Raw genomic sequence first — 12,191 nt, 5'->3', positions numbered from 1 at the left:
AAATATTAAAAAAATAATATTTCCAAAAGTACCGTAAAAACTTGAATTTTTATTATTGCCAAAAATCAGTAACTAGAAGAGGCTTCAAGAAAAAATGAAAAGGGATAGGGATGTTCAAAAATAAAAATTATAAAAATCAAAAACCAAAATTCATAGATTTGCGAATAAAAATAAATCGTTGCCTAAAACGTGTTTGGAACGATTTTAGATAACTAAAAATGATATTTAGATCGAAAATAAAAATTTGGGTATTAGAGGGTTAAAGTATTTATGATAGGTAGACGGAAATTGAAAGTAGTTTTATCTCCTAAGTTCTTAGTACAAACAATTTGAATATGTTGATTCTTTGGGGGTATAATAAACCACTAGAGATGGGGGTAATATGAACACCATGGCAGGGCGAATACTACCGGATTTTATTTCAGATGCCGAGAGTTTTCCGGAAAAAATACAAAAACAGACATGGTCGCGGTTAAACGTTCCATTGATTCCGGAATGTCTGTGAGATATACATTGATCATGTACCAGTTGCCGATAATCATGCCGCAACCCGTTCAATTTTAAAAGTGTTCATTTTACCCCCAGTAGATGTTCATTATGTTCATTTGTATGTTCATTTTACCCCCACGTATATGTTCATATCACCCCCGTTACATGTTAATTTTACTCATATGTTTAGAATATTGACTCTGTGGAAAGAAATTTGCAAAATTATAATAATGTTGATAAAATTATATTTCCATCACAATATTTCAACTTGTTACATTGCACAAATATCCGTCTTTAATTTTGAGCTATTGGAAAATAATCTGAAAGTTTAATAAGCAAGAAAACATGAGAATTGCTTAGGGTGTTCATTTTTCCCCCAGTTCCCCTTATTAATCTAAGGAAAAAATATGGTGGCTATCTTGAATTTTTATGCCATCTTGATTTTAGATTTTAGTGCCGATGGCGGCCTGGTTTCAGGAATTGCTCATATAATCAATGACACTGCAGAACACGTGTTTGTCTCAAAATATGTACCGGTAGGGGTTCCTGGAGTAATATGCACTGCCGGGAAAAAACGCACCTTGTCAATTTCTCTGAAATAAACAAGTTTTGAGAGAAAACCCCTTTGCGGATTGATGGAACGTTGCAAATTGTTGACACCCTGAGGATTTTTGAAAAATTTAACAGAGAGATAGTACAAAAAATTCAAAAACCACGATTCTGATGTAGCTTTCCCGATCATTTCACTTGTTATTTCGTAAGCGATGGGTTGAGATTTTTACAACCTTTAACCATACAACTGATGATTAGAGCCTGGGTTAGTTGTTGATGAGATGATTTGGCGAAATAACATAACGATTTCATGACATTTTCTGTTAAGCACCCGGTTGAGGCAACATGCACTCCTTTGGTCGGGGCAGAACGATTCATTCCAAAATAAACTACAATCATAAAAGATAGGTCATTTGAAGTACTAACGTATTTATGCACAATTGTATCATCTTGTAGAATGCAAAAACACGTGTTTTCACGATAAATAAAATAACTTTTAAAACACGATGGTGCATCTTGCCTAATTGTTTAGGTACATCTTGCCTCAATATTGTGGTGCGTTCTGCCCCAAAAAGTGGTGCATCGTGTCCCGCATCAATCTGAATTCACGCAAAAGCAGTATTTGAAAAATGAAAATTTGCTCAACACCATGTAGGCTGAACCCATATATAGATTCGTGTATTACAACACTACATACATGTTGTTTAGTGTTCATTTAGGCATACATCTTCCTTAAGTGGTGCATATTATTCCAGGGGGCTATTTGAGTATTTTTGTGGGGGAACCCCTGGGAATTTTATGATACGCTTGGGAATTCCGAAAACCTCTAAACCACTTTATGAACAGTATGGGACCCTCTGGAGTACCAGCTGCTAAAACCTTGAAAACCACTATGTAATCTCTTAATAATATCTGGGACATTCTAGGAACCCCAGAAGTCCTTGGTGGCTCTTGAGTGTAGTGTCTCACTGGACGCTTTCGAGAATGAAACAACTTCAGCAGTGGCGCGGGAAGTGGGAAGGACAGGTAGGACATGTACTACGCACAAAAACACCTGGGTAGGACAGTCAAAGGATTGTTCTACCCACGATTCATTCATTTGTTATCTATAGAAATAGATGAGAAAATTAGAACAACTTCGCTTCACAGCACTTTAAAGGCAAGCAGTTTGGTCTATTTTTTGTCAAACTTGTTTGATAAAATTGATTTGAAAAGGATATGAATATAAAGGTTATTCATATTATTTAATATGAATGATAACAAAAGTTGATCTAATGAATGATCCTAGGGTTTCTAATGCAAGGTCCCTAAAATATTTATTTTAACCAAAATAGTTCTTGCTTCGAATCCTGAGGCAAAAATGCACAGGCTCCAAAAAAAAACCTTCAGAGACTATACCGGGTTCAACAGGATCTTGAATAATTTCGTCTTCGATTCCCCCAGAAAAAACTTCAGGAGTTAGCATAGTTATTTCATTACGAATACTTTCAGGGTCTCCTACAGGGATCTCCCAAGAATTTTTTTTTAGTGATTTGACTACCTAATTCTCCCATAAATTCTTCCATCGATTTTTCAAAGGATGCTTCGAAGAATATCCCCAGATTTGATTCAGAAAATTCTTGAGAACTCCAAAGCTACTACATTCAGTAATTACCTTAGGAGTTACTTTGATTTGTTTCCTAAAACTATCCTAGAATTTCTTCCAGATATTTTTTCACTAATCCTTCAACCAAATTCGGCATTACTCTAGGAGATATTCCAAAGATTTCCATTTTTTCCGAGGAAACCTACAAAGATTTACTACAGAATGTTTGGAAAACAGCTAAAAGTTTTTGTTTTCAATTCTTTGAACAAGTCTATTTTTTCTAGCATTCCATTCAAGTACCTATTACTCCTGTAGTTTTGCCAAACTATTCCCATGTAATTTTTTTTCACCATTTTACACAACAGTAATTTTTCCAATTGTTCCTCCGATCATTCCTATACAAATTTCTGTAGAGATTCTGTCTAATGTTTTTCGAAATAAAATTTATACAAAATCCTGTGGAATACTATCCCGAGATTTGATTGATTATTCTCGATTATCTTAGCAAATTACCTAGGAAATCTTCTAGAACTTTCTCAAGAGTCAGATTTCCTTGTTCATTTAGAAATACCAACCAGATTATTATGTCAGAAAATTTTACTTGGAATTTCCTTGGAGACATTCCTAGAAGATTTCCTAAATAAAAAAAATCAAGTCTTACTTGAGATTCAAAGAATTAGTGGAGAAATTTCTGTAGAAATCTTAGATAAAATCTTTGGAGCATACCTGTATCTTTAGAGAAATTCATAGTTGAAATCTTATATAAATCCTAAAAGACAATTTTAAAGGAAATCCCTAGAAATTTCTGGAGAGTTTTGATTGAATTTTAGAAAACGTTTTGACTTGTAATCTTGGAGTATGTCCCAGAGAAATCAATGGACGAATCACTGGATAAAAAGTGCGCATCGTACCTTCGTGCTGTGCGTACACGAATTCTCTCTGCTCTTGGAAGTTTTCTTAAAAACTACCTAAAGCAATAAAACAGTACTTTTCAGTGCTACACAAACAGTACTTTTCAGTGCTAACATTAAAAACGGTACTTTTCAGTGCTACTTAAACAGTACTTTTCAGTACTATTTTTTCTACTATTGACCCCTTTACGATCCTTGTTTGGACCCGTGCCTTCGATTTTTCGTTGGACCCGTTGGCGAAAGCTAGCGGTGGTAATCCTTCTTGGACACCGTCTAGGGAAAAAACCTCTCGAAGGTCACGTCTTTCTCGTTTATTAACTAAACATGGTATCAACAACTAACAAAAGGAAGGGTGAATCTCTGAATTCACTACTTCCTTCCAAAAAAGTGGGTTTTAAAACTGTCACTACACGTGGCAAGAATGGAAGAAAGGACGCTTCCCCGGAATGCGAAGTTTCTTCCAAGGGTGAAATGAATAATTGTATTGAAATGAGCAATCAGTTCGATGCTCTAGACAAATTTTCCGAACACCAAATCGAAGCAGCCTCTAGCCCAGGCTCTTTGATTCAAGTGAGGAAGCAAAGAGTGCCGCCTATCGTGGTCAGTTGTTCCGAATTTGGGGGATTTAGGCAGGAGATCTTGAACTCCATTAGGGGAATCAAGGTTTCCTTCCAAATCGCAAAGAAAGGAGACTGTCGCGTTTTGCCGGAAACTCTTAAAGATCGCGAACTTCTTCTCAGATATCTTGAAGAGAAGAAGCACAAATTTTTTACTTATGACGACAAAACTGAACGTTTGTTCAAAGTCGTCTTGAAAGGTCTCTCAAGTGACTATAAGTCACCTGAAGAGATCAAAAATGGAATAAATGATTTACTTGGATTTTCCCCAGTCCAAGTAATCATTATGAAAAAGAGAACCCAATCTGGCATTGTTCGGAAAGGGCTTTCTCAAGAATATTATTTAGTTCACTTTAACAAAAAAGAACTAAATAATATTAAAGCTTTAGAAAAAGCTAAACTTATGTTCGATGTCCGTGTGACGTGGGAACATTTCCAGAAACCTGGAGGAAATTACCAGAACCCCACTCAGTGCCGTCGGTGCCAAAAGTGGGGTCATGGTACAAAAAATTGTCGCATGGATGCTAAATGCATGATTTGCGGAGGTTCTTCTCACGCTAAGGACGACTGTCCTGTGAAAGAAGATACCAGAAAATTTCAATGCGCCAATTGCAAGGGCCCTCACAAAGCTAACTTTTGGGAATGCATTTCACGCAAAAGAGTCGTTGAGGCTCGTGCCAAGCAGATGAAGGATAATATCCGTTACGATAACGGTCGTTTCCGGAATTTGCCTGGTAGAGTATCGAACAATGCTCATTTTTCAGTTAACGATCGCTTGATTAGGAATCATACCCACCAGGAAGATCATAATCATGCTCATTCACAAACAAATTTTAATCCGTCGGGTAGCCGTTCGAATCTTTCTATTTCGAATGTATCTACCCACGGTAAATCCTTTGCCGATATCGTAGCAGGTAATTTGAACTCTTCCCCTGTTCGTTCCATGAGTACCCATTCTACTTGTTTCAAATCAAATGGAAAAAACCCTACCGCCACAGGTAACTCCTACCCCGCTTCTTCGTCTACTGAAAATTCCAATGGGAAATCATCAGATGATATGTCTGCCTCTGATTTTAATTTTCTAACTGAACAATTGAATCTAATGATTGATGCAATGTTCAAAGCCACCACTATGACTGAAGCAGTCCAAGTAGGTGTAAAATTTACAAATAAAATTGTTATTGGATTACGTTTTTCTAATGGATCCAAATAATAATTTAAATATTTTAAATTGGAATGCTCGTTCTCTGAATGGTAAAGAGGACGAGCTGTTTAATTTTCTTACAGCTAATAACGTGCATATAGCAGTTATTACCGAAACTTATTTAAAACCTGGATCCAAATTTAAAAAAGATCCTAACTTTTTTGTTTATCGTAATGATCGACTTGATGGGGCATGTGGGGGAGTTGCAATCATCATTCATAGGCGTATAAAACATCAACTGTTTTCATCATTTGAAACTAAAGTTTTTGAAACTTTAGGTGTTTCTGTTGAAACACAGTTTGGTAAATATACTTTCATAGCTGCCTATTTGCCTTTTCAATGCTCTGGGCAGCAAGTTAATTTGCTCCAAACTGACTTGCGTAAATTGACTCGCAATAAGTCAAAATTTTTTGTCATTGGTGACTTTAATGCCAAACATCGGTCATGGAATAATTCTCAAAGTAATTCCAACGGCAGAATTTTATTTGATGAGTGCTCTTCAGGATATTTCTCAATTCAATACCCTGATAGCCCTACATGTTTTTCCTCTTCTAGAAATCCATCTACGATTGACTTGGTCTTAACCGACTCTAGTCATCTTTGTAGCCAAATGATTACTCATGCTGATTTTGATTCTGATCATGTCCCTGTTACATTTCAAATATCCCAAGAAGCGATTCTCAATCCTATCAGCTCCACTTTCAATTATTTACGAGCCGACTGGAATATATATGAAACGTATGTTGACTCTAATCTTGATGTTAACATTTCTTTAGAAACTAAAATTGATATTGACAATGCTCTTGAAACTTTAACAAATTCCATTGTTGAAGCCAGAAACATTGCAATTCCAAAATGTTTAGTAAAATTTGAATCCGTGATTATAGACGATGATCTTAAACTCTTGATCCGTCTTAAAAACGTGAGGAGAAGGCAATTTCAACGCACTCGTGATCCTGCTATGAAAATTATATGGCAGGATTTGCAGAAAGAAATCAAGAAACGTTTTGCAGATTTAAGAAACAAAAATTTTGAAAATAAAATTTCTCAATTGGACCCCGGCTCTAAGCCCTTTTGGAAATTATCTAAAATCTTGAAAAAACCTCAGAAGCCTATACCGGCATTGAAAGAGGAAAACAAATTATTACTAACTAATTGCGAAAAAGCTCAAAAACTTGCTATGCAGTTTGAAAGTGCGCACAATTTTAATTTGGGACTTACTAGTCCAATTGAAAATGAAGTTACTCAGGAGTTCGAAAATATTCTCAATCAAGAGAACGTTTTCGAAAATGCCTGGGAGACTGATTTGGAAGAAGTGAGAACTATTATTAAAAAATTCAAAAATATGAAAGCTCCTGGCGATGATGGAATTTTCTACATCCTCATCAAGAAACTTCCAGAAAGTAGCTTATCATTTTTAGTTGATATATTTAACAAATGTTTTCAATTAACATATTTTCCTGACAAATGGAAAAATGCTAAGGTTGTTCCAATTTTAAAACCAGACAAAAATCCTGCAGAAGCTTCTAGCTATCGTCCAATCAGTTTGCTTTCCTCCATCAGTAAACTTTTTGAAAAGGTTATTTTGAACAGAATGATGGCCCACATCAACGAGAATTCAATTTTTGCCAATGAACAGTTCGGATTCCGCCATGGACATTCGACCACTCATCAACTTTTACGTGTAACAAATTTGATCCGTTCCAACAAATCTGAAGGCTACTCTACTGGTCTTGCTCTTCTAGACATAGAAAAAGCATTCGACAGTGTTTGGCATGAAGGTTTGATTGTAAAATTGAAAAATTTTAATTTTCCAACATACATTGTTAGAATAATTCAAAGTTATCTGTCAAATCGTACACTTCAGGTTAATTATCAGAACTCCAGATCTGAAAGACTTCCTGTAAGAGCTGGTGTTCCCCAAGGCAGCATTTTGGGACCAATATTATACAATATTTTCACATCTGACTTACCTGAGTTACCTCAGGGATGTCAAAAATCTTTGTTTGCGGATGACACAGGCCTCTCCGCCAAAGGACGAAGCCTGCGTGTCATCTGTAGTCGATTGCAAAAAAGTTTGGATATTTTTTCTTCATACTTGCAAAAATGGAAGATTTCTCCTAATGCTTCCAAAACTCAACTAATAATATTCCCACATAAACCAAAAGCTCTTTATTTGAAACCTTCAAGTAGACATGTTGTCACGATGAGAGGGGTTCCAATAAATTGGTCAGATGAAGTTAAGTATCTAGGACTCATGCTAGATAAGAATTTAACTTTCAAAAATCACATTGAGGGCATTCAAGCCAAATGTAACAAATATGTAAAATGTCTCTATCCCCTTATTAATAGAAAATCAAAACTTTGTCTTAAGAACAAGCTTTTGATATTCAAACAAATTTTCAGGCCAGCCATGTTGTATGCTGTACCAATATGGACTAGCTGTTGTAATACCAGGAAGAAAGCTCTGCAGAGAATTCAAAATAAAATTTTGAAAATGATTCTGAGGCTTCCTCCCTGGTATAGTACCAATGAGTTACATAGGATATCCAATGTTGAAACATTGGAACAAATGTCAAATAAAATAATCAATAATTTCAGGCAAAAATCGTTACAATCTTCTATTGCCACGATTAATGAGTTATATGTTTAGGTTAAGTTAGGTTAAGTATATTAAAAACTTTTTTTTTTCTCTTATAAGCAGGTGAAATCAACTCACCTGTAAAAAATCTGAACTGCTACGGCAAATGAAATGTAATATGTTGTTAACAAAATGTTAATAAAATCTTAGATTTGTTTTACCAAATTAGGATGATAGTGTTGTCTAATAACACAGAACACCTAGATATAAGAAATAATGAATGTAATGTTTGGAATGATACTAATAAAGAAATTAAAAAAAAAAAAAAAAAAAAAAAAAAAAAAAAAAAAAAAAAAAAAAAAAAAAAAAAAAAAAAAAAAAAAAATCACTGGATAAAATGTTGGAGAAATTAGGGTTTTCTTGATTTTTTTTTGAACGATTTTCAAGAAGATTTCGGATGGTTTCTGATATAATCTTTGTAGTAATTCATTCCTGTAGTTCTCCGTGGGAAAAACCCTGGTTGAATTCTTGAGGTATCCTAAACAAAATTCATGGATTCCCTAGGAAAATTCATGACAAAGTTCCTTGGGAAATAATCACTAAATGAACTCCTTTAGACATTTTCGGAGTAGTATCTGAAAATTTGGACAAATACCTGAAAAAATTTCTTATGAACTTCCTAGGGAAAATCATGAATAACACATACAATAATACTTGTCGTAATGTCACTAGGAATTGTCTTAAAAAAAGTCTTAGATCTCAAAGCAATGTCTACTCTGGTGCTGTAAAGAATCAAACACTTATATCCTGGCTCCTATTAGGTTTCGTTTTTTTGCCCTGTAAAAACAAAAAGCTTTCTTAGTCTTGTGGTAACTATTGGCATGAAATTGAGTTTTGAGAGAATCTATTTTGAAGTTTATTCAGCAATTTCTCATTATACACTAATTGTATGTGAACCAAAAAAATAATCAAGCCAGTCTTCAAAGAAATACGTTATTTCTTTCAGTTTACCAGAGTAAAATCAAGTGATAATATCGTTAGAACGCTTGGAAAGAGTAGAATTTTGTCAACTCAACTTATAACCGCCCAAAATGTCACACTCCTTTACGTTTGAGCTACTCATACATTGTAAATTTCAATTTCCAGTCCAGAATTAAAAAGAATCATAGCTTCACTGTGCACAAAATATTTGCGAACGGTTTGTCCTACCCATGGTTTCGAACGTGGACGCGCCTCTGAACTTCAGTGTATTATATTGTATTTTGATTATACAGGTCGGACTCGATTATCCGGAGACTCGATTTTCCGGGGACTTGATTATCCGGAATTTGTTTTTTGATGTTCTTGTTTTTCAATTTTAATGCATAAATCTGAGATAATTTGGTATTGCAATATACAATATGAATGGTTTTGCAGTTTTGAACGTATTTAAGTAAAATGGGGTTTAAAAAAGTGTTTTTTGTGTACGCTGATCAAAAAAAAAAAAATCTTGTATAGATCCCTACTGTTCCTAGAAATAATTTCTGGCTACACCACCGCATCATAAAAATATACCAACAAAAAAAGATAACATTTAATTTCTTTTATCGAAGATTTCAATTTTTTTTCTTAGTGATTCGATTATCTGGAGGATTTGATTATCCGGAGTGAAAAAAAAATCGATACTCCGGATCGAGTCCGACCTGTATTAGCTTTGTAGTGTATTCAACTGATTAACGGTGTGCTAATGAATTTTAACGAATTGTAACGATGTTGAAAGTGAAATAGAATAAACAACCGATGAGCTGTGCTCATTCGAGTTCTAGACGTTAACTAAACTAGTTCTTTATTCTAAGGGTTCATTCAAATATTACGTAATGCAAAATTTTCCAATTTTAGACCCCCTCCCCTCCCCCACGTAACAGCTTTTGTAAGGAAAATTTAAAAATTTTGTATGGACCGTAACACTATGTCAGACACCCTCCCTCCCCCTATTGCGTTACGTAATATTTGAACGATCCCTAAGAAATACCATTGAGAACTTCTTCTAACATTAAAAAAGCATATAAAAATCCTGTGAGAACCTGTATAATGCCCTTGGATATCTGTGTGAACCCTTGGGAGTTGATTTGAAATCTGTAGGAATATCTAGGAATTCCTTGCAATGTGGCCTTCCTTAGCCGAGTGGTTAGAGTCCGCAGCTACAAAGCAAAGCTATGCTGAAGGTGTCTGGGTTCGATTCCCGGTCGGTCCAAGATCTTTTCGTAATGGAAATTTCCTTGACTTCCCTGGACATAAAGTATAATCGTACCTGCCACACGATATACGAATGCAAAAATGGCAACTTTGGCAAAGAAAGCTCTCAGTTAATAACTGTGGATGTGCTCATAAAGAACACTAAGCTGAGTAGCCGGCTCTGTCCCAGTGAGGACCAAGAAGAAGAAGAAGAAGAAGAACCTGAAAACATTATTTGCCAAATCTTACCATAATTCTAATCAAAATTATGCTTATTCGCTCCTAGGAACCCTATTGTATTACCCGTTGCTTTCGAGAATTTCACTAAACTCACCATAATAGAAGTTTTACAAATATTTGCACCAGATTCAAATAATTATTTCAAAAGGATTCCTTGGTATTAAAAGTATAACCTCGGTGTTAATCAAAGTTTAAGTACTTACACAGAACGAAAATGATACAAAAAGGAAAATGATACTATTCATATAAATTAAACAGATATAAATCCCATAATAAAAATAAAATAAATTGCGCAATTTGATCACCCAATTTGAACTGTATCCTTTAGCTTTAGGCAAATGGCAGCATCACTACACAGCACACGTTCAATAATTGTGACCAGATAGAGAAAGCACTTCTCAACTTCGATTCTACAAACAGGTGAATAGCGGTTTTCCTTCGCGGTTCAGCTCTACTCGTGTTTACTGTTATCAATACTCCTTTGTGCGTTTAACGGACCTATATTTACATTTGTGTATTCGTTCCTAGTTTGTCGACAATGTTAAACGGAAGAATAATTGTTTTAAATGAAACGTTTCACTTTTTCGTTTTTGTCAGTTTGACTCTCAATTAAAATTTTTACTTCATCTAAGTACGGTTTCCCTTTCGCTTTTGATGTTATGTACAGTCGCCCACTCACCTTTCAATCACTTTTAGTTTTAAATAATAAGCATAAATCATAAGCAACATTCGCGTTTCCCTAGACTATAACAATAACTATCTCATCATAGCACTCACCAATCGGTGCTCACATTTTAGGAACATTTAAATATCGATTCACAACATTCATCAGTCGTTTCAGACTCTCATTCAACAGCTACTCACGTCCTTATTCAATCATTACACTTAAAATCAATTTAAGTATCATTACATACGCACTGAACTTTCCGGGACATACAACGGCGCAAAAGCTGACTCCTATCAAGCGGGTTCTAAGCACAACGTAGGACGTGGAAGAAGATTGCGCGCGAGGGCCCATTAAATACTATACTAGATACTCTACGTGCGTTCCCATGTCTCATCGATTTATCGTCAGAGTTCGCACGTACTTCGGATCCATCTCCTCCAGATCACGGCCCTTGGTCTCCGGGACGACCATGATGACGAAGAACAACCCAACGCAGGATATGCAGGCGTATAGCCAAAACGTGCCGTGCAGTCCGAAGGCCGCCTGGAAGAAGAATCATTGATCACTTCGTAAGTCAAGGTTGCCGAGATGAACTCACCTGGAAATCTATGAACGTCTTGACACCGAGGAAAGCGCAGAAGTAGCTGAAGCTGGTGGCAATCGAGCTGCCGATACCTCGGTACTCCAGTGGGAACAACTCTCCCACCAGAAGCCACGATATGGGCGAAATTCCCAGCGAAAAAGCAACAGTGAACACCAGAACACACAACAGTGGTATCCAGTCGTCGTTTCCGGTTTGTGCATCCAGATCGAAGCTTGCGGCGGCGAGCATCTTGTTCGTTTGGCCGTAGTAGACGAACGAACCAAAGCTGGCCAGGGCCAACGACATGAACACGCTGCTCACGATGAGCAACGGTATGCGGCCTACTGTGTCGATGAGCAGTCCGGATAGCATCGAAGCAAGAAGTTGAACGAAGCCTACTGCGATGGCCGCTCCGTGCGGGTTCATGCCGGCGAACGTTTTGCTGAAGATGGTCACCGCGTAGAAGTTGAACGAGTTAGCACCTTATATGGAAAATGGAGTTTAGAATGTTGAAGTCATCATTATAGACATGATAAGTGAAATTAAAA

The 12,191-nt window shown here is 36.1% G+C and overlaps 1 protein-coding gene across 4 annotated transcripts in view; it reads right to left on the bottom strand.

The window, feature by feature from the left end:
- Nucleotides 1–10,307: 10,307 nt before the first annotated feature.
- LOC5567994 (facilitated trehalose transporter Tret1) overlaps nucleotides 10,308–12,191 on the bottom strand; it is a 277,562-nt gene continuing 275,678 nt past the window's right edge. For all 4 annotated transcript variants that reach the window (XM_021847840.1, XM_021847841.1, XM_021847842.1 and 1 more), the window contains exons 7-8: nucleotides 11,659–12,125; nucleotides 10,308–11,603 (exon numbers count right to left, since the gene is read on the bottom strand). In XM_021847840.1, the coding sequence (XP_021703532.1) occupies nucleotides 11,451–11,603; nucleotides 11,659–12,125 (620 nt within the window). In that variant the 3' untranslated portion in view covers nucleotides 10,308–11,450. The remainder of the gene's footprint in view (nucleotides 11,604–11,658; nucleotides 12,126–12,191) is intronic.

The sequence above is a fragment of the Aedes aegypti genome, chromosome 2 (assembly GCF_002204515.2).
Source record: "Aedes aegypti strain LVP_AGWG chromosome 2, AaegL5.0 Primary Assembly, whole genome shotgun sequence".
Lineage (NCBI taxonomy): Eukaryota > Metazoa > Arthropoda > Insecta > Diptera > Culicidae > Aedes > Aedes aegypti.
The sequence above is the reverse complement of the archived record's forward strand: the minus strand, read 5'-3'. Positions and strand labels throughout refer to the sequence as shown.